Source organism: Maylandia zebra, linkage group LG4 (assembly GCF_041146795.1).
Source record: "Maylandia zebra isolate NMK-2024a linkage group LG4, Mzebra_GT3a, whole genome shotgun sequence".
In the NCBI taxonomy this organism is placed as follows: domain Eukaryota; kingdom Metazoa; phylum Chordata; class Actinopteri; order Cichliformes; family Cichlidae; genus Maylandia; species Maylandia zebra.
This window is the reverse complement of record NC_135170.1, coordinates 800,207-827,360: the sequence shown is the minus strand read 5'-3', so window position 1 is coordinate 827,360 and position 27,154 is coordinate 800,207. Positions and strand designations below refer to the sequence as shown.

At 41.0% G+C, this 27,154-nt stretch overlaps 1 protein-coding gene across 5 annotated transcripts in view; it reads right to left on the bottom strand.

Annotated features, from left to right (window-relative positions):
• Window positions 1-27,154, bottom strand: part of kcnc3a (potassium voltage-gated channel, Shaw-related subfamily, member 3a) — a 105,403-nt gene that overhangs the window by 8,747 nt on the left and 69,502 nt on the right. For 2 of the 5 annotated variants that reach the window (XM_076882820.1, XM_076882822.1), the window contains one exon: window positions 2,586-5,545. The exons of 1 other annotated variant lie outside the window; for it this stretch is intronic. In XM_076882820.1, coding sequence (XP_076738935.1) covers window positions 5,515-5,545 — 31 coding nt within the window. In that variant the 3' untranslated portion in view covers window positions 2,586-5,514. Of the gene's footprint in view, window positions 1-2,585; window positions 7,494-27,154 lie in introns of all 5 variants that reach the window. 2 more of the 5 variants (XM_076882819.1, XM_076882821.1) reach the window with 2 other exon arrangements.

The window sequence follows — 27,154 nt, the reverse complement described above, 5'->3', positions numbered from 1 at the left end:
TGAATTTAACTCTTTTTACCCTCCAAAAATTGTCAGTTGCCTTTCCTGTGGAAAACTAAGTACACCCCATGGTTCAGCACCTTTACAACAACTTTCAAGCAGCTGTAACTTAAAGTAATTGCCTTTATCAGTCTGTCACATTGTTCTCGGGGAACTTTGAACCATGTTTCTTTATGGTGTTGCTTAAGTTTACTTAGGTTTGCAAAACCTTGATTCTTTTCCTTTTCAGCCATTCTGATGTTGGTTTGTTGCACAACCCTATTTGGGCCAGGATTTAGTTATCAGACATAAAACCTTGACTCTAAAATACTTGCTATATACAGTGGGTGGGGCAATTGTTTGATCCCCTGCTGAATGTAAAAGTTTGTTTAAAAAGAAACGGACATTCTCTAATTTCTATGGTCATTTTAATTGATTGAGACAGAATATAAATCACAAATCAAGAAAAACTGCATGACTTATATTTACTTCTTCTTTAACCTCTCCTTTGTTGCCTTGGTTGCCTTGCAACATTTCCCAAACTTAAGATGGGTCTGTACGTGTGCCTTCTTGCAAAGGAGGACCTTGTAAAATATATATCTGCTATGAAATAGGGTAAGCACTTTCCGTGGACAATCTTGTCCCTGACAGGTGGTGGAAAGGTTGGAATGAAATAATCTGATTATGTGGATAGTTATGCTTTAGTCACATAAACCGAAAGTAGGAGTATCTGTCATTTGTTTTGATTGATTGATTGATTATAATCTGTTTGCCACAACCACCAACACAACCAATTTCTGGGAGCAAGAACTCTGCCTTGACTGTAGGCGATCAAATATTTATTTCATTCAATGACATACAAATCATGCGGTGTGGTCAGTCTCCACTTTGGTCTGTGCATCACTTTATGTGATCTGTTCAGATGCAACTTTGCAAACCTAAGCCATACTTGTCTTGATGCATGCTCAATCATCCAGGTAAGGAAATCCCAAAAGGCTGATTCTGTTGACCTGAATGTAGCGTTTTCAGTGAGAGAAACGTTTGGTCACTCATCCAAGTGACTTCTTCTGTGGTCATTGATTGATGGCCTTTGATCAATGAGCTTTGATCAGTGGTTGTTGATCAATGGTCATGCCAATGTGCATATTAATGATCAAGGAACTGACCTTCCAGCCATTGTTCCTTCAGTGGTGCTGGTTTCAGTCGTTGTGTAAATGTGCTGTTTATAAGGTTGGGGAAACAGTCAGCCGAGACTGAAGAAGTCACTTGGATGAGTGACGAAATCAACTTTTTGGGCAAAGCCACACACAGCTTTTTCCTGCCAATCATTACACGCCATACTTTAACTTTTAATCTAACAGAAGCCTGTGGAGTCCGACATGTATGTCTGTATTTGCAGTTACTGTCTTTCCTTTTTGAAATGAACAAACACTTGAATGCTCCAGACCAGCAAATTGAGAACATTTTATAAAGGTGGTCACGCTGTTGACACTGAATCGGATTTGATTAGCAGCACCTGGCTGTTAATTACTACTTAAGCAGAAATCGGTGTACTTAGTTTTTCACATGACTGTATCGTATATCTCTCACTTAAGTCGCTTTTCTCCTTTTCCTTGACTCGGTGTCCCTTTTCAACCTCACACATTCGCTTGGAATTTATTTCTCCATTCTCTGTGGATCTGCATTCCTTTTTGCTCTGTATTGTTTTTGCCCCTGTGCTGCAGATTTTTTAGTGTAGTGTAGTCGCTGTGAGAGTTCCTTTAGCATTACCTATATCTATGTTAGACAATAGAGAAAGATTTGTTTATGTTTGATCTCCAGTGTTGGCTGTAAAAAGTTGTTTGTACATTACGGAAACTGAAACCTGACACATCAACGCAAGGAAATAATAGCCCAAACACACTGAAAAGCAAAGGAGAAAAAAAGATTTCATCACAAAGCTTACAGAGTCCAGCCAACATGCAAGGACACTGATACCACAGCATGAATGTCACACATTTTTCTTTCTGTGACCCACATACACACAGATATGTAACAATATGCAGAGGTCTTCGAGGGGACTATTTACACCTCTGATGGAACAAATACTTATACGACAGACAAGGAGCTGAGAGACACTGAGCTCGGAGACTGAAAGTGAAATTGAAGAGATTCAGCGCTCAAAGCAGAGGACTGCAGCCAATCAGGACTGGATTGGAATTCAGACTAAGAACTGAAAGCAGAACATCTCAGCTGATGTGTCCCGCAAAGCACAGACCAGACCTTGGCCAAATAACAGTAGTTTTGGAATTTTTAAAAATGAATCCCACTTTAACCATCAGACATGCAGTGTTTGCCTTATTTATTAATTTGGCCGCAGTTTGGCCAAATGACAAACTATAAGTCACCTGCACCTGTGTGGGATAGAATAAGCCATAGTTAGTGTTCACAAACACTCTTTGACCCAGGTGTGGTGCTCACAAAGGCTATGAAAAAGAAAGATGAGAACAACACAATATAAAAAAACAAAGAAGATAACACGATGTCACACCGAAACACAGTATGTGAGGAAGTACACAGAAGAAGCAAACAGTGCAAGAGAGCAATAGTGAGGGACACATTCTTACATGGAGAAGCGATTTGTGCTTCTTTCTTTCCTCCTCCAACACTTTCTGTGTTGCCCAAACTTTTCCTCCTCCATCTCCTCTCTTTGATGCTGCTCAGCTGACAATCCACTCAGGACACGAGTTTTCAACACATTTGTTCATCTGCATCTGTTTACAACATATCATTACCCTCTTTTTTATTCTTTTTATTGTCCATTCCTATCTTCATCCTCAGCGAAGTCCACTGTCAGGCCAATAGTTTTTGTTTTTCCAATGCGAAGGTGCTCTAATTTACACGTTTTCCTTTTTGGCTTCAGTTTTCTGGCTTGAAGAATGGATGGATGGTGTCCCATAGAAAGTGAGATACAGTTACTGGGACAGAGAAGAAAGGTGAGGAGAAATACAAGGAGAAGACAAGGGAGCACATTCGGAAAAACAAAGCAAGGACAGCAGTTTTGTAGAAGGAACCCTAAAACAGAGCACATGGTATTCACAGAAAACCTTTTTCAGTGTTTTTTTCTAGTCCTTCAGTTTGTCATATCTGAGAAAGCATGGGCGACCAGATACAGATGGGCACAGGTTAAGAGAGCTATACCTGAGTAGATGGAGGAAACACAGATCACAAACATGACACAAAGAAAAAGCCAGCGACAATTCACATGAAACACTCTTCAAGCTCTAACTTTTGAGCGTTGCTCCAGCAATAATGGTTCTCACTAGGAATTCACAAATCTTGAGACTTTTAAAACGAAGCAATCAAATAGTCTGTGGTTCATCCAGAAAAACAAAGGGCTTCTATACATTACAAGATACAATGAGCTACTTTCCTAAGACCAGTATAAATCTCCATCATTTTTAAAAATTTGTCATCTTGGCTAAATTATATTGATAGGATTCTTGCATGTGTTAGTCATGGATTGATTATGACTGACTGTAGATGTGGCCCTTTTGACCAATCACATCCATATATTTATGGATTCTATGACAGGAATGGCTTCATGGACTTTCTTTTCCTCTTTACTGGGAAAAGAAAGAAGGGACATCGGTTCACTGGGACATCAAAAGAAGGAAATTGTTTGTATGCTGCTGAAGGAAAGATGGATAATTAGGAATTGCTCTTTGTTCAGAAGGTGCAGCGAATTATTGCATTACAGAGACGTGTCTTTTGGACATATTACAGTTTACAGAACAGGAAAGGGCAGATGGAAACGACACATGACGTGAACACAAAATTAAGGTGCAAATGAATGAAAAGATGAACGGGGGAAATGAAACAATGATGGAAGAAGCTGGATTTTTTAGCATTAGTTCACAGTTACTGTTACTTTTTTGCATATATCTGATAAGTACACAGCTTTCAGAACACTCTTTGTGAACGGAGAAGCTAAAAAAAGAAGAAAAAGCTACAACTGTTAATGTTTACCTTGTAAGTCTCTCAAGAGTGATAAGAAAGCAACAGTAGAAGACGTAACCCCTCCCCATCCTGCAAAAATAAACTTTCCCACCCTCGCCCTGCCCTATTACAGTACCTAACTTGGTCTGGTCTGACCAGTATCATCGTAGCATCTAGTCATGCATAATGTCCATCGACCTCTTCCTGCATTCAGAGGTGACCATTTTTTGTGTTGCATGCTTTTGTTAGTGCATATGCAAGTACCTCAACATATACATCCACGCACATGTGGTAATCTAGACAGTGCCATTAGGCTTGAGACTAAAACGTTATCAAATTAGCATCCTTATTGATTGTGACAGAAACCCATGCAGGTTTATCTACAACACAAACTTTACATATATACACTGTCACAACAAAAGAAACCAAAGGGGAAAAGTGACAGATGCACTCTGTACAAATGGATGCTGGGAAAAGGAGAGGATGAAATGAGGTGTGTAAATGTGTTCCTGGTTTTCATGAATCCCCCAGTGGACTGAAATATCCACGTTATTCATTACTGCACCACAGAGGGGTTGAGCATCAGGATAAACGGGAACAATAGAAAACCTTGCCTGACATAAAACACATAGAATAGCTACACACTTTGGACAAATCTGTACATCACTTTCTTGCCAACGGCAGCTTGAGCAGTTGTGCCTGAAAAACAGCCAGCAGGTGATAAATGAAGTTAGCTTAGCATAAATATTCAAAACTGGGATGCAGTTAACACCTCTAACAAACCTGAAAATTAACCTGAAAATAATAACAAGCTGTCATCATGTTCCCACACTATATTAGGTAATGAAACTGGGAGTTGTTATTTTCCTTTCCATCTAAGGTAAGCTCAGACTTTCTAGCCATAGCTCCAAACTTAGCAGCCAGACTGTAGACTGCTGTGGCAAGAAAGTAAACATACATTTAAACATAAACAAGATATTTGTTTAAAAAACAAACAAACAAACAAAAACATACATGAGCATTCAAAAATGATGTCTATAAGCAGTGCTCTCACCTTCTGTAACTCACAGTCTGAATGTAAAAAAGTATGAGGAAGGACATACCTCCCACTGTACACTTATTTTGGTGCAATTTTCTAAATACTCTCTGAATTTTAAAGCAAATTTGCATCATTTTGATTTTTCTTTGATGTGTTAACAAATGAAACATTCTATTCTACTTTCTGCTGGGAGAGAAAAAAGGAGAGAGCAAGAGTTGTGCACAGGGGAATCAAAAAGATACAACTTAACCAACGGACCGTCTTTTTCCAAATGCACTCAAATAAATTTTTCCACAAAAATCTTCATCAGGAATCAAGAAGAACATGTGAGGGGAGATATGTTCTTCCTTGCTGAATTTATTGGCTTTAGTACAGAGGTAGCTGCAGGTCTGGGCACGCATGCACATAAAAACACTGATGCGGACTTTGTCTAGATTGTGTTTTTCTCTGTCCGTCCTTTGTTTGCTGTCTTCTTCCTGTGTGGTTTTTGGCATCTGCTCTTCTTCTACCATGGGCTGTCACTCCAGTAGCCGTTCACTGTACCTCCCACTGAGCAGCCGCAGCCAAAAACAAAGAAGAGATGGAAGGACAGGAGAAGAAGGGTAGGATGGGGTTCAGGAGTAAAAGACAGGCAAAAACAGGGAAAGAACAAGAAGCGAAATGGGGAGAAAACGAAAAATATTGCCACTGGCCACATTAGAGTCAGTGATAGTAGTGATGGTGCAGCAGCAGTGATGGTGGTGGTCTGGTGAACATAAGCCTAAAGAAAACTGCTTCAAACTCTCAGGTGCAGCTGCAATGTCTGGAGCTTTTATAGATAAATCCATCCAGCTATTTTCCTAAGCATCAGGGGTGCTGCAGTCTTTTCCAGCTGTCACAGGGAGAGAGGCAGGGAATACCCCGGAAAGGTGGCTAGTCTATTGCAGGACATTTTTCCACGTACAGAGAAAGGAAAGAAACAGCTAGTTGGAAGATTTGCTGATTTCTTTCCTTTCTTCCAGTAAGTTCATGTCTTCACTGTAGTCAGGGTTAACCCCTACAAACTAAAAGTCACTGCTTCAATGTGTTTCTTTTTATCTACACATAAACATGAGAGCATGCATTTTGTGGTGATGCAGGGGGACAATCAGCTTACAGTCCTGTCAATTCATTGACCCCAGTCTGGTGAAAAAACCCCAAAGAAGCTTTCTTTGTAGTTTTCTTTTTGAAAGTAGTTAACAAAGACAAAGAAACAAGAAAGTGATCATCTCTGATGGCTCAAGCAGATGTAATAAGATCATATGATATGATCAATGACATATTTATATCTATATATGTGTGTGTGTAAAGTTTCAGACCACAGGGAGCACTTATCCCTAGTCCTTGTCCCTGCTGCTTTGTACTTTTAGCTGTGTAAAACTTGACATTCTATAATGTTTGTCCTACATTTATTACGTATAATGAGTTTGTAACTAGCTTTACTGCACAATAGTGCTTGCATGGTTAAATCAGCATAATGTACAATTCTGTTATGGGAAAATACATTATATCTGTACATTATAACTCCTTACTGGTAGGGACAAATGAAAAACCACAGTACTTTGTCCACCATACTAACAGGTCCTTCTATATTAATTACCAGGAAGCAGGAGAAAGGGCACAAGGGCTCAGAAGCTGGTGTTGGAGTTGACATATATGGGAGCCTGTCTCTTTTCGGCTATATTAAATGGTTGATGATGTGTTAGCACATCACCTTCTACAGCAAACAAATTGAAGTTGCAGAGGAGCTACATTAAGGGGCATTTAAATACAAAATACGTTTGCTTCTAAGTCACTTATAGGCTAGTGTATATTCTTATTCTGGAGTAAAAACACACATGCTGCTGTAATATGTTGGTGTCTGTGTGTCACTGTATGCATTCTTAGGCTTCATATTAGAAGATTTCTAACTCCTCTTAGGTGCCAAGGTTAAAGTGTTGATGTACAAGTGCAGTTGAAGTACAGGCAAGGCGTAGCACAGGAAAACTAGAGGTAAACTAACTCTTCTATTATTCTACTGTAAACTAAACTCTATTCATGTTAGTAAGGCAAATTTGCCACATTTATTTCAGTAAGGTTCAGCTAATCTTTCTTGAAATTATTAAATGGGGCCTCTAGGGGCTCCATGAACTTGCATTTATTGTTGTTTCAGATCAAGAACAAAACACAAGGCATGAATGCAGAATGACAGAGCGGCCTGGAAAAACTGTAATTCCTGTGTGTAGGCTTTTTTTTCAAGCAAAAACAAATAATCAGACAAAAAAATCTTTCTAAATGTTACTGTTGCTGCTGTTGTTGTTAAATCTGGTGGCTATCTGTGGGCTATGCTACAAGATTGAAGGGATGGGTGAATGACATCGCCTGAGGCCGGGCGGCTCAAAGGGTTCAAAGGTGGAATTGGTGATGGGAGTGAGGCGCAGCGGGACGCCTGTCATTCCAGAGATGTTATTGAGGCTACGTGACTTCTCATAACCTGTGGCTACATGAGAATGGCATGCACAGGTAAAAGGTTATGAAGGGTCAGTCATAATAAGATATGAAAACATGAGCATTTTTATGATGAGGCAGATAGATGGAATGGTAGAAAATATTGCCAAGATTTATATTAATAAATGTTATGAGAGCATTGCACATCATATATAGAACATATCAACCATTTTTTACAGTGACAAGAATTTGTAAATGAAACAAATAATAGTATAAAAGGAAAACATCAGAAAATAGGGAACATTTTATAGGCCAAAGGAGGATTTTTGGGAAAACAAAAAAACAGACAGATGAATGGAGAGACAAACAGATGGACAGACAGACACAGACAGACACAGACAAGACAAAACAGGAATATGTGTTACAAAAATTAACTGTCATTGGCCAAAATATCTATACCTACAGAGGGAATCAGTCCAGTGGAAGTAGACAAGGCTCTTTGATGCAAACACAGCATTTGTATATGTGCGCATGCTTTGCAGTACACAGGTGGTAACACATTGTATTCAGGAACAAAAATCACTGCAAGGCTTAGCTGTTTGATGATTTTGGGAAATTCGGAGCAGCTCATTTAGGTAAATCATCTGAAGCTGACCACAATCAATATATATATATAGTCCACCACTGTGTTTAAAAACATCTGGATCTCAGTTTCCAGGGGTTTTAGCCAGTCTACTGGCGATAAACTGCTGTTAACAGTGAATCCGTCAGTTAGAGAGAAAGACAGACAGAGGGCAAAATCCTTTGTGAGTTCAGGTTCAAAGTATACTGCTAGTTTTAAGCTGATCTCATCTATGTTGTTTGATGGTTTCTTTTTCAAGTGTGTCTAAACCTTTCTAGCTGAAGTTAATTTTGAATAAATAAAAAAAACATCACAAGCAGTCTGGCAAGTGTGTTGGGTGATGACATGAGATCACATTGGTATGAGTTAGCAGTAATGTCTCTGGCCATGAAAATGAGGTTACAGAACTAGATGTTTGCTTTTATGTCTGTAGTGAAGTTTCAGATCAAGGTTGGAGTGATCAGCACAAAATTCTCTGGAGCAATCTAAAACAGAAGCTGTGTTGAAAGTTCAGAGGTGTATAAGGAGTAGGCGCACTTCATTTGAATTAATTTAATATTTATGTGGAGAGACACTGAATTTTCACCTCTGTGAATCACCGCCTTACCATGGTGGAGGGTTTTGTGTGATCCCACCTGAGCACATCCTGAAGAAGCTACTTGGCCATGCCCTCTGGTAGGCTGACCACCCAAAGGAGACGCCATAGGGATCGGGTGCATTGTGTCAGGTGGCTAGCTATCGAGGCTGGTTATCAAGGCTGGGACTTCTTCGAGTCTGAGCTAGTGTGTGAGGTATAATGACTAGGTATAGTTGGGCTCAACTCAACGCACAGCTCAGGTTCTGAAAACAGTCTCCTGGAGAGTGGCTGGACTTTGTTCCAGTCTGGAGTTGCCATCGGTGAGAAGCTGTGGAGTTGCTGTACCGGGTGACTTTGTTGTCCTTGTGGGTGACTTCAGTGCTCACATTGGCAATGACAGCGAGACCTGGAGGGACATGACTAGGAGGAATGGCCTCCTAGTCAGGTTTCAGGTGCCTTCACCCGAAACCTGTGCTGATAATGACCCACACCCTTTTTCACACATTGGCTCATGTGACAAGACACATGATCAATAGTGGGTCAATTACCTTCTTAAGGGATAACTTCCACCAGGGCTTAAATACCTTGTTCTCTCCACCATTTTTCTTAGAACAGAAGAAGCTTCTCAGATGAGAGGTGAAACGTCTTCAAGAAACTTAAAGAAGTCCAGACGCTTTTCTTTTCAAGCTCCTTAGACTACCATGACTTGGATGACTGAGAACTTACACAGACATATGTACAAATAACAGTTTTTAATGAACACCATGTTTGAAAATAAGGATGTCTATAAGGGCACGTGGGACCAGAAACCCTAGGGCGCAGGTCAATGATCTCTTTGTAATTTTATCATTGCGTCTGCATTTTGGACACATTAGTTGAAGAGAGGAGCTGATCTGTCAACTTGATCCAACTCTGGTATTGAGTTGGATCAAGTTGTGGGAAAAGATGCTGGAAAGACCCAGAACCCCTAAATGTATTGCAAGCTTTTGCTAGGTGTTCCCAGCTTTAACTCGCACTTCCAGCAGAACTTCAACAGCATTCTGAGGGAGGTTGGGGACATTGAGTCTGCACCTCCATTGCTGAGGCTGCCGGAAGGAGCTGCAGCTGCAAAGTGCCTGTCATGGTGGTAAGCCCGGAAACAGATGGTGGACACAGGAGGTGAAGGACACAATCAAGCTGAAGAAGGAGTCCTATTTAACTTGGTTAGCTTCTGGAACTTCAGAAGCAGCTGATGGGTACCGACAGACCAAGCAGAATGTGGCCTGTGAGGTAGCTGACGCCAAAATTAGGGTATGGGAGGAGTTTGGTGAGTTTGGTGAGGCCATGAAACTGCCTCAAAGGGATTCTGGCAAACCGTCAGATGACTCAGGAGGGGAAAGCAGTGTGCTATTCTTGTGGTTTTTAGTGTGGGTGGGATGTTGCTGACTTCACCTGAGGACATAGTTGGACTGTGGAAGAATACGCCGAGGACCTCCTTAGTCCTACTGACACATCTTCCGTAGAGGAAGCAGAGCCTAGACACGAGGTGGATGATTCATCCATCACAGGTAGCAAGGTCTCTGAGGCAGTTAAACACCAACTTCCTAAAGGTTCTGGATGTTGTAGGGCTGTCCCAGTTGACACACCTCTACAACGTTGTGTGGAGATCTGTGGTGCTGCCTCTGGACTAGCAGGTCGGGGCGGGGGTCCCATGTTTAATAATAATAATAATAATAATGGATTGGATTTATATAGCGCTTTTCAAGGCACCCAAAGCGCTTTACAATACCACTATTCATTCACTCTCACATTCACACACTGGTGGAGGCAGCTACAGTTGTAGCCACAGCTGCCCTGGGGCAGACTGACAGAAGCGAGGCTGCCATATCGCGCCATCGGCCCCTCTGGCCAACACCAGTAGGCAAGTAGGGGTACAAGAGGATGTGCTCCAATACAGGGGGACCACACTCCTTAGCCTCTCTGGAAAGATCTATGCTAGGGTACTGGAGAGGAGAGTTTGGCCGTTAGTCGAATGTCAGATACAGGAGGAAAAAGGTGATTTTAATTGTGTAAGTGGAACACTACACAGAGATTACATCTCTTGGCTGGCCTGGGAATGCAATGTTCCACTGGACAATCTTAACAAGCTGGATGGGGAGTGGGAGGTCTAGGCATCCTGGGTTAGGCAACCAGGCCCAAGATAAGCAGAAAAAAATGGATGGATGCATGAATAATGACATTTTGCATATTCTATAGTTCACAATGTTCACTATTATTATTAGTAGTAGTATTGTGAGTTAACGTGTCAATATTTGCAGATGAACTCTAAATATTCCTGACACTGCAAGTAATCAATACACAAGTGGTAGGTAATTTTTTAATACGAATTTTTTTCCTTCTTTTTTTTGCTTTTACAAAGTAAATAAACATTATTTCTTTCAGTCCTGTACAATGTTGTTTTGTTTTCTAAACAATCTCCTCTGTGATATGTATTGAGAGTGACATTTAAGTATTAAGAGATACCTGTGATCTCAGGACACACTATGCAAAGGCAGCACTATTTCTAAATTTCTACAGACTCACCACAGGCTCACCGTAGGCTTTGTGTTGGGTCACACAATTCACCTACTTATAACGTAATTGATTATAGTCTGATGTAATCCCACCATACCAATTTTTTAACCCGGCTGGCTGTGTGCGTATAGTCAAAACCATTCTTAATCAACACAGTGGCTTTTCCTCTACTTAAATAAAAGAACAGCGCCACCAAGGAATGAGACAGAGCAATAGTGAAAGAGTATATGGAAGAAGGCTGCAACCCATAAAGGCAATGCTTATAGCAATCACAGCGACCTCCCTGAACAGGCTCCAGTAACCATCATTCACACCTACTGGCTAAAGAAGCTGAGTGCACTCCATGATGAACACATGGTAGAACAAATGAATCAGCTGCTAGTAGATGAGACACCCAGAATGGATAACTGAAGACCGGACAGTCCTGATCCCCAAGGATCCCCAGAAGGGACTGGTCCCATCCAACTACAAGCCAATAATCTGCCTCAGCACCACATGGAAGCGCCTGTCAGGCATCATAGCGACTAAGATGAACAGGCGCATGGCTCAATACATGAGCGGGCCACAGAAAGGAATAGGTATACCAGAAGGGCAAAACACAAGCTGCTGGTAGACAGAACAGTTGCTTGAGACTGTAAGACCAGAATGACCAAGCTATGGCTCAATGCCCCATACCTGAATCCTGGAATGCCTAGAACTATACAAGATCAAGATCCCAAAAGAGTTCATCGGGAGCTCAAAGGGGATGTGGCATACACCACTGGAGACCAACTTCATGCCAGTTGTACAAGTTGAACTGAAGAAGTGTAGTCGGAGGGATTGTTGGAGGGATGGCAGTCAAAACTGACTGGATTGCACTACCAGAAGGCAACACTGAAGACACTGAGGACAGTGCAGAGGGTCAGACAAGTCCTGAAGAGTCAGCTGAACGGGAAGAACAAGATCTGGGCTATCAACACCCACGCCCTACCGGTGATCAGGCACCTTGCTGGGATTATAAGCTGGCCAAAGGAGGAGATAGAAGCAACTGACATCAAGACAAGGAAGCTTCTTACCATTCACCCACCGAGTCCAGCACCCTGAAGCTGTACGCTAAGTGAAAGGAAGGACGCCGGGGACTGGTGAGTGTCAGCACCACAGTCCAGGAGGAGAAAACAAGCATCCTGATGAGTACATCAGAAAGATGGCCACAACTGACCATGTGCTTAGTGAATACCTCAGGCAGCAGCAACCCAAGAAAGAAGAGGGGGAGGATGAGGAGCGACCATGGAAGGACAGGCCCCTGCACGGTATGCACCACTGGCAGATAGAGGAAAGGGCTGACATCCTGAAGTCCTACCAGTGGCTGGACAAATCTGGACTGAAGGACAGTCCAGAGGCACTAATCATGGCAGCACAGGAACATGCTCTGAGTACAACATCCATAGAGGCTGGGGTCTATCACACCACGAAAGACCCCAGTTGCAGGCCGTGTAAGATGTCACTGAAACAATCCAGCACATAACAGCAGGGTGCATACATGGACACCATAACCAAGTGGCCGGCATAGTCTAGAGAAAAGTTTTCTGATCGGATGAACTACCTCCAGGTCTTTTAACTGCTCTTAAAATCACCAGATAAATGATTAAAATATGGAAATCATTGGGTTTTTCAACAAAACAGTCTTCAATCTTATTGAAAATTTGAAGACACACTTAAAAGCTGGGTCCATGCACCCAATTATTGTCTTTTAAGTTATCATTAAAGGGCCAAATGTACCATGACATTCATGCCCATGATGAGTCTATTTGACTTCTGACCAGGTTTTCTGTGAGACATCATATCAACTCCTACAACAAATGTAGTGGGGAAATAATTATTTGAGTCTCCAAATTTGTTAGTTTGCTCACTTACAAAGAAATGCACAGCCCCAGGTTTTTGTGGTAGTTTCATTTTAATGAAGGGAGACAGAAAATCAACTAAAAATCAGTCAGCCAGTTAGTCAATCAATAATCAGTCAGTCGGTAGTCCTGATCTCAACTTGTTATGTGTACTAGGACATCCATCCAGAGCATAGCTGGACTGGCCATCGGGCATACCGGGCATTTGCCCGGTGGGCTGCTGGCGATTTTTTGTTTTTATGGGCCGATGGATTTTTTTTTTTTTTTTTTTTTTTTTTTTTAGGAAGGGTATATATAATGAAAGGTGTTGGATTGGCCAATTGGTCATGATCGACTCTGGGCTGGACCAATTACAGCTGAGGAGGCCGGATGCACCTGCCCCCTTGTTTAGCAATCACGTGATTTTCGCGCATTGCATGCCGGGAACTCGTGGCAAAACAATCCAAGTACCGCATCAAATGCAAGCATTTGCAGCACCGCAAAACGTTCATTCTCTGGTTCCAATGCCTTGTTTTTTCTTTGGTGCACAAAAAAGGAATGTACAAAACAAAAGGAGAACAATGCCGGTCCATACAAAGACAGACTCGACAAAAAGACAAAGAAAAGATACGAGGAAAAAATCAAAGGAGTGAAAGGGTCAGACCCTCACGAGCACACAGAGGGACAAAAGACGTTAGCGTGCTGCCCAACTTTCACCATGCTCAGATTTATAATCATACGGTTCTTGGAGTGAGTGCATACACTCATGAAGTTTAGTAACTTCAGGTCACTGCAACAAGCCCAGGTACAGTTTACCGACGGATGGGTGCAGGACCTTGAAATGCACCGTGTAGAACGAAAGACCATCGTACGTATCATAAGTTTACCAGTCTCACAAATCGTCGTCATAAATACACATTCGTTAACCGTTTATTAATAGGACCTTTGAGCTCAACGGTAATTAATTAGTAGTGGAAATAATTTCTGGTAGCATCACAGAAATGTAGCAGTGACAATAATATTGTATGCTGTAATCGTACTGGACAATTAGTGATACAAAACAACTGTTTTATCCTGTGAATAAAAGTATATGTTTTTGTCAATGTACCATAATAACAAGCGAAACGCAATATTGTGTCAGGACAATTCACTATTTATGCACAATAAACAAAGGAGCATAGCGCGACAATTTCTGTTCAGCGCCAGACTTGCTTGTAACCTATATCACCAATTATGTTAAGAAAAATGACGTATTAACTACTACAAAACTCTGACCTTTGTGGGAATGCTTGGAGCAGACTAACCTGTGAGCTGGAGTGTTCTGGGACGTTATATTTGGTATATCCAGACCATCCGTCGGCTCTTACTTCGGAAACATGGCTTAAAAAATTTCTCTTCAACGACGTAATCCAGTAAAAAAACAAACAATGTCTTTACCCGTCGGCTTCCCGTGGCTGTCATGCGACCGGCTATTGCAGTTAATAATACAACAGCTTCTTGCCATTTTTGGGGTTTCTTTTTATCGCTGTGTAACTGAGTTCAATTGAAAGCCTGCGTGCGCTAGTACCTCTTGCCACAAGTTCCCCAAATCCTTTGCGGTTTTACCCCTGAATGACGTCACATTTTCAATCTTTATCCTGGTGGGCCGGTCTCTAGTCAAAATGCCCGGGCCGATTTTTTGTCCCAGTCCAGCCTTGATCCAGAGAATGAATTCCTTCCATTCCAGTTTCTCCACGCTATGTGCAAGGCCAAAGACCTATCAAAGGACGTCAGCGACAACATGTATGTGGGACATGCACAAGGCTGGGATGGCTTACAAGACCATCAGCAAGAAGCTTAGTGCAATGATGACAACTGTTAGTGCATTCAGAAATTCAGAAGTGGATAAAATATAAAGTGAATCGATCACCCTTAGTCTCAAGCTCCATGGAAAATCTTGCTTCAGGGGGTTAGGATGATCATAAGAAAGGTGGAGGTTTCATGTTAATGAACCAGCTTCCAGTTTGGATTCAGGAGACAGACACTATCTCTACTTTCAAGATTAGGCTTCAAACTTTCCTTTTTGCTAAAGCATATAGTTAGGGCTGGACCAGGTGACCCTGAATCCTCCCTTAGTTATGCTGCAATAGACGTAGGCTGCCGGGGATTCCCATGATGCATTGAGTTTTTCCTTTCCAGTCACCTTTCTCACTCACTATGTATTAACAGACCTCTCTGCATTGAATCATATCTGTTATTAATCTCTGTCTCTCTTCCACAGCATGTCTTTATCCTGTCTTCCTTCTCTCACCCCAACCAATCGCAGCAGATGGCCCCGCCCCTCCCTGAGCCTGGTTCTGCCGGAGGTTTCTTCCTGTTAAAAGGGAGTTTTTCCTTCCCACTGTCGCCAAAGTGCTTGCTCATAGGGGGTCATATGATTGTTGGGTTTTTCTCTGTATCTATGAAGCGCCTTGAGGCGACTTTTGTTGTGATTTGGCGCTATATAAATAAAATTGAATTGAATTGAATTGAATCTGAAGGCAACTGGGACCACAGTCACCATGAACACCACTAGTAACACACTAAGCTCTGATGAACTGAAATCTTGCTGCCAGAACACTGAAAATAGGTTTGGATTGGCCTTGTAGAATGACAATGACCCAAGACATACTTCGAAGATGAAGAAAAAAGTAAAGGACTAGAGAAGAAGCATATTCAGGTCATTAAGTGGCCTAGTCAGTCTCTAGAACTCAATTCTAGAGAGATGGCTGACACTTCAGGTTCAAGTGGCAGTCAAGAAATCTAAAGGATATAGAGAGTTGCTTTCAAACTAAAAGAAATGCCTTACCACTGCCAACGAAGGTACTAAATCATCAAGTACATAGTTATGTTTTGCTTGGGGATTAAATATCTATTTCACTTAGTGGTATGCAAATTAATTTCTAACTTTTATATAATGAGTTTTGTGCTGGATTTTTGGTTGACATTCTGTCCATTAAAATGAGACTATTCATGTCTAAGTGACCAAAATTCAATATTCAACAAGAGATCAAATAATTATTTCACCTCCCTCTAAAACAGCAGCACTGCTCCTCTCATACACAAAGGAGCAACAGAGAACTGAATAACTGGAATCAATAACCTAAAGCGACCTGTAATTGCCTCAAGGCGACTCTTGTTGTGATTTGGTGCTATATAATTGATTTAAATGGCTTTCTGATAAAGATAGCTATCATAAGATTGTTCTTTTTTGTCTTCTGTTTTACAAATGATTCTGATCATGAGCAGCAGTGTGTATGACCAAAATCTGACCTACAGGGAGTGCAGAATTATTAGGCAAATGAGTATTTTGTCCACATCATCCTCTCCATGCATGTTGTCTGACTCCAAGCTGTATAGGCTCGAAAGCCTACTACCAATTAAGCATATTAGGTGATGTGCATCTCTGTAATGAGAAGGGGTGTGGTCTAATGACATCAACACCCTATATCAGGTGTGCATAATTATTAGGCAACGTCCTTTCCTTTGGCAAAATGGGTCAAAAGAAGGACTTGACAGGCTCAGAAAAGTCAAAAATAGTGAGATATCTTGCAGAGGGATGCAGCAGTCTCAAAATTGCAAAGCTTCTGCAGCGTGATCATCGAACAATCAAGCGTTTCATTCAAAATAGTCAACAGGGTCGCAAGAAGCGTGTGGAAAAACCAAGGCGCAAAATAACTGAGAAAAGTCAAGCGTGCAGCTGCCAAGATGCCACTTGCCACCAGTTTGGCCATATTTCAGAGCTGCAACATCACTGGAGTGCCCAAAAGCACAAGGTGTGCAATACTCAGAGACATGGCCAAGGTAAGAAAGGCTGAAAGACGACCACCACTGAACAAGACACACAAGCTGAAACGTCAAGACTGGGCCAAGAAATATCTCAAGACTGGTTTTTCTAAGGTTTTATGGACTGATGAAATGAGAGTGAGTCTTGATGGGCCAGATGGATGGGCCCGTGGCTGGATTGGTAAAGGGCAGAGAGCTCCAGTCCCACTCAGACGCCAGCAAGGTGGAGGTGGAGTACTGGTTTGGGCTGGTATCATCAAAGATGAGCTTGTGGGGCCTTTTCGGGTTGAGGATGGAGTCAAGCTCAACTCCCAGTCCTACTGCCAGTTTCTGGAAGACACCTTCTTCAAGCAGTGGTACAGGAAGAAGTCTGCATCCTTCAAGAAAAACATGATTCTCATGCAGGACAATGCTCCATCACACGCGTCCAAGTACTCCACAGCGTGGCTGCAAGAAAGGGTATAAAAGAAGAAAAACTAATGACATGGCCTCCTTGTTCACCTGATCTGAACCCCATTGAGAACCTGTGGTCCATCATCAAATGTGAGATTTACAAGGAGGGAAAACAGTACACCTCTCTGAACAGTGTCTGGGAGGCTGTGGTTGCTGCTGCACGCAATGTTGATGGTGAACAGATCAAAACACTGACAGAATCCATGGATGGCAGGCTTTTGAGTGTCCTTGCAAAGAAAGGTGGCTATATTGGTCACTGATTTGTTTTTGTTTTGTTTTTGAATGTCAGAAATGTATATTTGTGAATGTGGAGATGTTATATTGGTTTCACTGGTAAAAATAAATCATTGAAATGGGTATATATTTGTTTTTTGTTAAGTTGCCTAATAATTATGCACAGTAATAGTCACCTGCACACACAGATATCCCCCTAAAATAGCTAAAACTAAAAACAAACTAAAAACTACTTCCAAAAACATTCAGCTTTGATATTAATGAGTTTTTTGGGTTCATTGAGAACATGGTTGTTGTTCAATAATAAAATTATTCCTCAAAAATACAACTTGCCTAATAATTCTGCGCTCCCTCTATTAATAGAAGAAGAAAGGCAAAATCTATTGTTCTGTATTGCTTATGTGAGTAGTTTTTAAGACAAAGAATTTTAAGACAATCAAAATTCAGTGCCAGCTTCTACCATAGCACTCATATAGCACAGGCTAGCTGAAAGATGCTGAGCCTCCATAATGAGAGTCTAACTGCAGTTTGCACTGCAAATCTTCCACTATTTGTCGTTGTGGTGTTTTTCAAAGCCTTTGAAGCTAGCCCATCTAGTTTTATAATATATAATATAGTGCCGGTTATCAAATGACCTTAATTTTTTTACCTGCAAGCAAGCAATTTATTTATATAGCACTTTCAGATCAGCCACCAGCTGAACACAAAGTGCTGTACACTTGACATGCCAAAAATGATACATTGAGCATGTTAAGAAAAAGAGAAAAATAGTAATAATAATATAAGATAAGTAAAATATATATATATATAAAAAAGAAAAATCACTGAGTAATCACACCTTGCTGTCTTTTATAATAAGAGATGTCATTGGCAATGTAATTTAGCAATGGCATCAGAAAATGTGCTTGGTGTTCCTATTGCTAAATATGTGAAAATATGTGGAAAGTAATTAAAAATGTCTCTGGCATGATAAAGTAGAACAATGTAATGCAATCATCTGTAACATTCACAGTGAAATGTCCACAGTGCAGGAGAGCCAGCCTGTGAGGCACCTGGAAATTCTTCAAGCACAACATGTCATGTGTCATAAAAGCACATAATTCCACTCCCAAAAGTGGGAAGATAAGATGTCAAAAGATAGTCAAAACAAAAATCTTGACTGAAACTTGACTCGACTTTTAGTGTACAAAAAAGCCTCTTGAAAACAAACTGTGAAAGGGGGAGAAAATGTAGATAGCAAACAACCAAGGAGGAAAGTCGCTCAGCCGACAGTGACACAAATGTTGGCCAAGACAACTGCATGTATGATAAAAGTCCAGAAGAATCAAGTGGTCAAATTGCTGGTAGAGTGTAATCTAAAATATATCAATTTACTGATTACTTTTTGAGGTTTCAGAAGATGAACTTGAGGCAAGATTCTTGAAGAGAGCCTAGCTGGAGTAACCAATGAATGAAGAAATCTCTCAGAGAGAGATGTTGTGAAAGTTTCCAATACCAACCACAGCTGGTGGAATAGCCAGATGGGAAAACCAGCTCATCTTTCTGTTCTCTCTTGAAAACCATGAAAATCAGCTTGTTGACAGCATAATTTTCATTTCCATGGGGACACAACAATCTAGTGTTTATATAATTATTGTTTAAAATAAAAAGACTTAATCATCAATTAAAAACTGGCTACCCCATTCTCCCCAACATGTGGAGCGCACGGACAGACGTGGCTTCTAATTGATAAGCATTTTATGTATGTATGTATATTGTATGTAACTCCAATATATATTTATAAGCATATAAAAAACATCTCCCTTTGCAGGCATTCACCTTATTGCAACTTAAGCCTGCATGTCTATTTACTCTTATTGGAGGCAAAGATAAGATAAGATAAGATAACCTTTATTAGTCCCACACCTGGGAAATTTGTTTTGAAATCGTGATAGTTGCATGGATATTGCTTTGCCGTGACATTGGGTTGTTTATACAGACACGATGGAATTACTGGTTTTATTAACTTCAGTGTTAACCCTGGGTTTTCAGTATTAAAGGCAGTTCTCTGTGATAACTGGTGCAAAATCATTTCTGAGCTGATATCCATGCTTGTGTGACGTGTTAGCCTGACTATGTACAGCGAAGCATATTGGAAGGCTATCCTGGGTATGGATAATAATAATAATAATATAATAATAAAAACTATGGTTATTCTGCTATATGTCTGGCCCACCAAGCAGTATTATTAGTATTATTTCTCTTTAAATACTAAGCAAGCAAATAAACATGGGCTTACATTAGCAATGTTAGCAGTGCTGTCATGGTGACTTGCTGTACATACCTCAATTCAATCAGACTTTAGAAACACAACGGAGGGGGAGAGACTGAGGAGGATAGCCTGAGAATGGGATGATACACCAGTGTTAGAATGAGATGACAAGATATAAAGGAGGAGGGGAGGGAAGCGGAAAGAGGGGAGGTACTTGGGATGGCAAGAAAAGGAGGAAGGGGTGATTGAGTGCAGTGAAAGGAATGGAACAAGCTAAATACGTTTTCATAGCCATCTTATTATTAGATTACTTTTCATGTTTACTTACACCTGAAAAAACAGTTTTGGTCTCAAAACTTAGTTTCTCGTTTTGGTTACAACTGTACAAGGATTTAGTGTTTTATACACTCACATTATATTAAATTTTAAAATGATCCATTATGACACTTTGAAGTGGGTGTAATAATGGGAACTGTTGGTCGCTGTAAGTGCTCTGTGTTAACTAAACGGCAAACCCTAAAAGGAAAATGAATATATTCGGATTTTTAGGATCGTCCCTAGCTTTACTTTACCTAACCAGTTTCACATTTTACAACTGACAGATTACTCTGAACTGGTAATTAAACATGCATCTCACTTACATTTTGAAGGCAACTCTGCCACTTGAGTACAACACATCCTACAATACATTCTACTATTTCCCCTGTAAGAGTGAAAAAATCAAATTACTTCCAAGCTTTAATCTATTTTTTAAGAGTCATGTGGATGTTAAAGAGTTTATTTTTTGAGCCCTGTTACATATTCCTGGTCTGTAATGTGCATACTAATATTAGACGTTCACCTAAAAGTTCCCAGTCAGTAGATAAACCAGTTTGACAGTGTGTCTGTTTTTGCTTACTGAGCTAGCCATTGTGTTTTCAAACTGACAGCCATCCCATGAGACTCCTAAAAATATATATACAACATACATACATGTTTTATTTTCAACTGTGAGGATAGCAGAGTCTTATCTATGATTGTTGAACTGGATTAATGAGGCTCGAATAAGGCAAAGAACAGAGCATGAACATGAAAATGAGGGGAAAAGCATGTGATGGTGGAAAGGGGGCGGAAGGTTTGAGGAACAGGAAAAGGAAAGACTTTGGGGTTGAGGAAGAGTACACATTGGGAAACAACCAAGTAAAATATATAGGTGCCCACCCCCCCCCCCCCCCCCCCCCAAAAAAAAAAAAAAAAAATCAAACAAATAAACCAAAACAAACAAACATGTCAACATGTATTTCATTGTATAAAAAAGGTTCCAAATGAAAAAATAAATATTGATTAACATACATGTTTGAAGAGCACGAGCACATGTGGATGTGTGATTCTTAGGAAACTATATTTGTATTAAATACAAAGATAGAACATGCTGCATACATGTAACATGTATGTACTGATGTATATGCCTTGTGACTAGCTGACTGAGAGGCGATGACAGAGAAGATGACCTTAGCAGTGAGACAAAAGCCGTGTGAGCACAGAGGCATACTTTAAGACAATAGAGATGAAAAACACAAAGATATAAAGAACATGCAGAACAATAACAGACAGTAATCAGTAAAATAACAGAACACACAACAGTTAATGCGACCCAAATGCAGCTGACAATATTTCACTGAAATAAAATCACTGGGAAGAAGTGAGGAAGCACAAAAATGAAAGGAAGTGTAAAAAAACCAAAGAAAGCCATCAGTTTATTTACCCATTAGTTTGCATACTGGACCAAAGCTGTTCTTAGTAATGATCAATCTAATCATGGCTCATTGATTCAATATTCGTTTTAGACATTAAGACATTATATCTGCTAAAGCAAGGCATGCTAACGATGTCTGCTACATATGGTGGGTTTCCACAGCAAAATATTTTGACTGGTGTAATCATTGCATCGTTTTTTTGTTTCATTTTTTTCTCTTTTGCACCTTGTTTCTTTTTTATAATTTCGTTTCCTGGTTTGAACTGAAACTGAGAAAGTTTACGACGCTGAATAGTGATAGATAGATAGTGTTATGGTGTTTTAAATTAAAATGCTTTTAAAATTGTTCATGAGTCCTTATTTTGAACACGTTGTGTTGTTGTGTTACTTATGGTAAAATTAAGATTTGGTCACTTTGGTGACTCTTTCCAATGTGTTTATTTGCCGGCATACCTACCTACCTATTTGCAAGAATATGACGATCATCCAGTTTATTAGGCACAAATGTTGATTTCTCATTAATGTAAATATCTCATTAGCACATGGTAGCAACACCATGCATTTAGGCAAATAGACAAGTCAAACTGATCTGCTGAAGTTCAAACCAAACATCAGAACAGGGAAGAAAGGTGATTAGAGTGTCTTAAATGGGTTGATCTGACCATTCCTGCTAATGTAATGGCATCGCACAACGCACCACAACATCTCTAGGGTTTACAGAGTGTGAAAAGCTGAAATAAAAGGGCAGTTGTCTGAGCTCTCTGCTTTGTTGATGCTCAAGGTCAGAGAATTGCCAGACTGCTTTGAACTGAAAGGACGGCAGCTGGAACTTAAATAACCTCTCATCACAACTAATATATGCAGAAAAGCACCTCTGAATGCACAATAAGGCATGCTTCCAAGCAGCAACAAACCAGGTGCCACTCCTTTCAGCTGAGAACCAGAAACTAAGACTACAATTTGCATGGGGTCACTGAAATTGCCAAACTTGCATTTTGTAGTTCAGATTACCAAGAGTCAATCATGGAGCCTTAACCCAAATTGCTTTGCTGCACCAAGTCCCGCAGTTCCTCTGAACATTGTTTCCTTTGGTCTATTTGGCCAACAAGAAAAAAGTGGGGTGATACAGATAAATAGTCATTCATGACGAGGGTTTGGGGGGGGCTTTGCTGCCATTTCAGAATGTCTTCCGTTCTTCCCACACATCACAACCACAGAGCCAATTGTTTTGGATTAAATGACTTTTTTAATATTAAGGATGGCAATAAATCCCAATAATGTCAGCAGGAAAGAGGCAGGGAAAAAAGGAAGGACTGTTGTAAAGGCATTAAAAGAGACTTCTGGAGGCACTTTAAGGACAAAAGCTGAGCAACACAGTTGCACATATTTTGAAATGTGTGCAACTGTGTTTCTCTTGCCAAGGATCTTAATAAGCTGCATTGTAAAAAGGCTAGAAAGGACAAAGCACAGAGGCAAATTTTTTCCAAAGCCCTTCGAAGTTGTTCTTATACTTACCTGAATATTGGAGCATGCATTATTTTTAGGATTCGAGTTTTGTCTGTCTTTCTTAACTGCCTGCCTGCTCATTTCTCTAGAAGCTACAAATTTGTGTCTTGGTGTTAATCAGTTCACTGTCTCGTTAGGTAATGTGGCCCTTCGAAGCACGCCAGCAGTCAGTGTTTCAGCTCAGCCTGTTAGAGAGTTCGAGTGGCTCAGCAACTGTAAAACAACAGCACAAACTTTTTCGAACCTGTTTGTGTAATCTATGTCCAAAGGTGTTTTCTGAGGGATCCAATAATCTGCAAACAAGTAAATTATCAAACAAGCATCTCCCACTGTAGTCTCTGCAGGCTGTGCTGTCATACTAATCTGAGCTTAGCTTCACAGGACAGGACAAGGGAAACCAACCAACCACCCGGTTGGCATCCATGTGTCACTAGCCTGGTAGAATAATGAGGCAACCAGTACACAGCAGCTATTTTCACTCTGGTACTTTTCCAAGAAAATGATTTCTTTAAATTAATGTCTTTACATATTGAGTACTTTTGTGCAGAATTATGGCTTATTGTCACCGAAGACATATTTTATTGATCGTGGCTACGCTGTAGAGTCTGCAAATCAAATCATAAAGTTTGGTAAAAACATAAAGCAGAACAAATGGGACTTGTGGCACCCTCCCCTTATCTGTAAGTACCAGAGTGAGAGGAGAAGGAGGAAGAAGAGGAGTAGGAGGAGGGGAAGACAGCTACACACAGAATACAGGCAGACGGAGAAAAAAGGATGGATGTAAAATAGAAAAAACAGAAACAAATAGAGAAAAAGACAAACAGACAGATGATAGTGTGACACAGATCACTATGAGCCCACAAACAAGTACATGACTTTATACAACCTGGGGAAGGAGACAGTAACATCACAACAACAAAATAACAACAGCAGCATACTTCTACCTTTCAGGCCCACTAATTACCTGTTTTGGTATCAATCAACACACTGCAGGTGTAAAAATGGAAAGTGTAGCTCTCTCACACAAAACACAATAAATAGTACACAGGACATGCGTTTACTCCCGCAGTCATGCTCTGATTCTTATGCAGTATGTTTACTATGTTAAACTGTGCTGAAATTGTGTGAGCTGCTCCTGACATGAATTTAGATTAAATGCTGTCTTTTTGAGTGTCACATGGGGAAATTTTGCACAAACACATATTGCAGTCTGTAGAGGAAGCTTTAGGCCTGCAGATTTTGATCATTTTAAAAATCAAGTGTTCTACTGATTATTCTATTAATCAGATCAGATCAAAATTAATTTGTCTTATGAACAATCTTAAATATTCAAAAGAAACAATGACACGCCTTCTAAAATGATCTGCTCATTGGTTTCCATTTTAGAAATTGCATTAGTTTTAACAGTTTAACTGCATACAGTATACATACACAATGCTACAGCAATAGTGGAGCCAGGACAACAGGTCAGGGGGAGATTTCACCCCCTGACCCCACCCGACTGGGTACCAAGCCCCAAGTACAATGGAAGAAGAAGCATTGAGTGCAAAACGAACTGACTTGAAAGACAGGATCATGGCAAAGCTGGCAACCTGCATCCTCCGTAGTAGGTTACCAAGATTAGGTGAAGTATGTGAAGGTCTACTAGAAGATGTGGATGCAGCGCTGTACCATCACTGAGACTAATCAGCTGATCTACACTATGGCAGCAGGGATCAGTGAGATGCTTGGCTACAAGTTGAAAAGCCACAAGGAGCAGTACCCTCCACGGAGAAGGAAACTACAGGCTAAGATCAAGGTAGCACAGAGGGAAGTTAGCCAACTATTGGAGTAACAGACAGGTGCACCAAAGAAGATGCCTAAAAAGTACAGCAAGTTGTCCATGCAGTACTGGAAGAGCATATGGGGGAAGGACGCAACCCATAATAACAGTGGTCAGAGGCCTGTGGGTCTAAGAGCAAATCAACTGCACCTCCCAGAACAGGGTCCAGTGACCATCACAGTGGCAGATATAAAAAGAAAGGGTCTCCAGTATGAAGGACAGCACCAGGCCCCGACATAATTCACGTCTACTGGCTATAGAAGCTGACGGCACTTCATGAACACATGGCAGCACAAATGAACCAGCTGATAGTAGATGAGACACACCCAGAATGCCTAACTGAAGGCCAGACAGTCCTGAACCCAGAGAACCTCCAGAAGTGTTCGGTACCATCCAACTAGGCAATAACCTGCCTCAGTACCACATGGATGCTCCTGTCAGGCATCATAGCGGCTAAGATAAAAAGGCACATTGGTCAATACATGAGCGAGGCACAGAAAGGGCTTGGCAGAAATACCAGAGGGACAAAACACCAGCTCCTGGTCGACAGAGCAGTCGCCCAAGATTGCAAGACCAGACTGACCACCTGTGCACCTCCCGGATCCTGAAATGCCTGGAAATGTGCAAGATCAACAGGACCCTAAGAGCCTTCATCAGGAACTCAATGGAGATGTGGCGTACAACACTAGAGGCACAAGTCACCATCAAATGAGGGATCTACCAGGGAGATGCTCTGTCCCCACTGCTGTTCTGCATAGGCCTGAACCCCCTAAGTGAGATCTCTTACAAGACTGGCTACGGATACCGACTACAGAACGGCGCATTCGTCAACCCATCTCCTCTATATGGATGACATCAAGCCGTATGCCAATAGTGAATGAGACATTAATTCACTGATCCACACCACCAGGATATACAGGTTTAATGTTGAAATGTCGTTCGGATTGGATAAGTGTAATTGGATGGTAACAAAGAGAGGGAAGGTAGTCAGAACTGAGGGGATCAAACTATTAGAAGGCAACATTGCAGACATCAAGGACCGTTGAAAGTACCTGGGAATCCCACAGTTAAATGGGAGGCTTGAAGAGGCCGCTAGTAAAGCTGCAACCACCAAGTACCTGCAGAGGGTCAGACAGGTCCTGAAGAGTCAGCTGGATGGGAAAAACAAGATCTGGGCTCAGGTACCCTGCTGAAAAAAAAATAAGCTGGCCAAAGCAGGAGATAGAAGCCACCGATATCACCAAGTCCAGCACCCTGAGGCTGTATGCTAAGTGGAAGGAAGGAGGCCGGGGACTGCTTAGTGTCAGAACCACTGTCTAGGATGAGACAACGAACAGGTACATCAGGAAGATGGCCACAACTCACCATGTGTGTAGTGAATACCTCAGGCAGCAGAAACCCAAAAAAGAAGAGGAGGAAGTAGTTGAACCATCATTGAAGGACAGGCCCTTGCATGGTATGTATCACTGGCAGATAGAGGAAAGGGCTGACATCCAGATATCCCCCCATTGGCTGGACAAATCTGGACTGAAAGACAGCACAGAGGCACTAATCATGGCAGCACAGGAACAAGCTCTGAGCACAAGATCCATAGACTCTCAAGGTCAAAATGGGAGACGCCCCCAAGGGTAATTGAGAATGACCGAGCTAAGATCCTGTGGGACTTCCAGATACAGACAGACAAAAAAGTGGTGAATAACCAACCGGACATAGTGGTGGTAGATAAGCACAAGAAGACGGCCGTAGTAATAGAAGTAGCGGTACTGAATGACAGCAACATTAGGAAGAAGGAACACGAGAAGCTGAAGAAGTACTAAAGGCTCAGAGAAGAGGTCAAGAAGATGTGGAGAGTGAAGGTAGCGGTGGTCCCCGTGGTAATCGGAGCACTCGGTGTGGTGACTCCCAAGCTAAGCGAGTGGCTCCAGCAGATCCCAGGAACAACATCGGAGATCTCTTTCTATTTTCTTTAATGCAAAAATAAATACATAATCACAAGTACAGTAACATCAAATAAAATAAGGCATACATACAAACTAAACTAAGGCACCAAATATAAAAGCCCTCTTCCTGGAAAGCTTTATTACATAACTAGGAGGCAATTAAGAGTTTTGACCGTAGGGCTACTGTATCTCTTGGATGAGGTAGAGTTTGTGTGGGTTTTTTGTGTATGTAATATTTTATGTTAATCTATCTAAAATAATGTTACCAGAGCTTTGAAATAAATTTATTCTTGTACATTTAATTCAATTTATTTTTTATACAACGCCAAATCACAACAATAGATGCCTCAAGGTGTT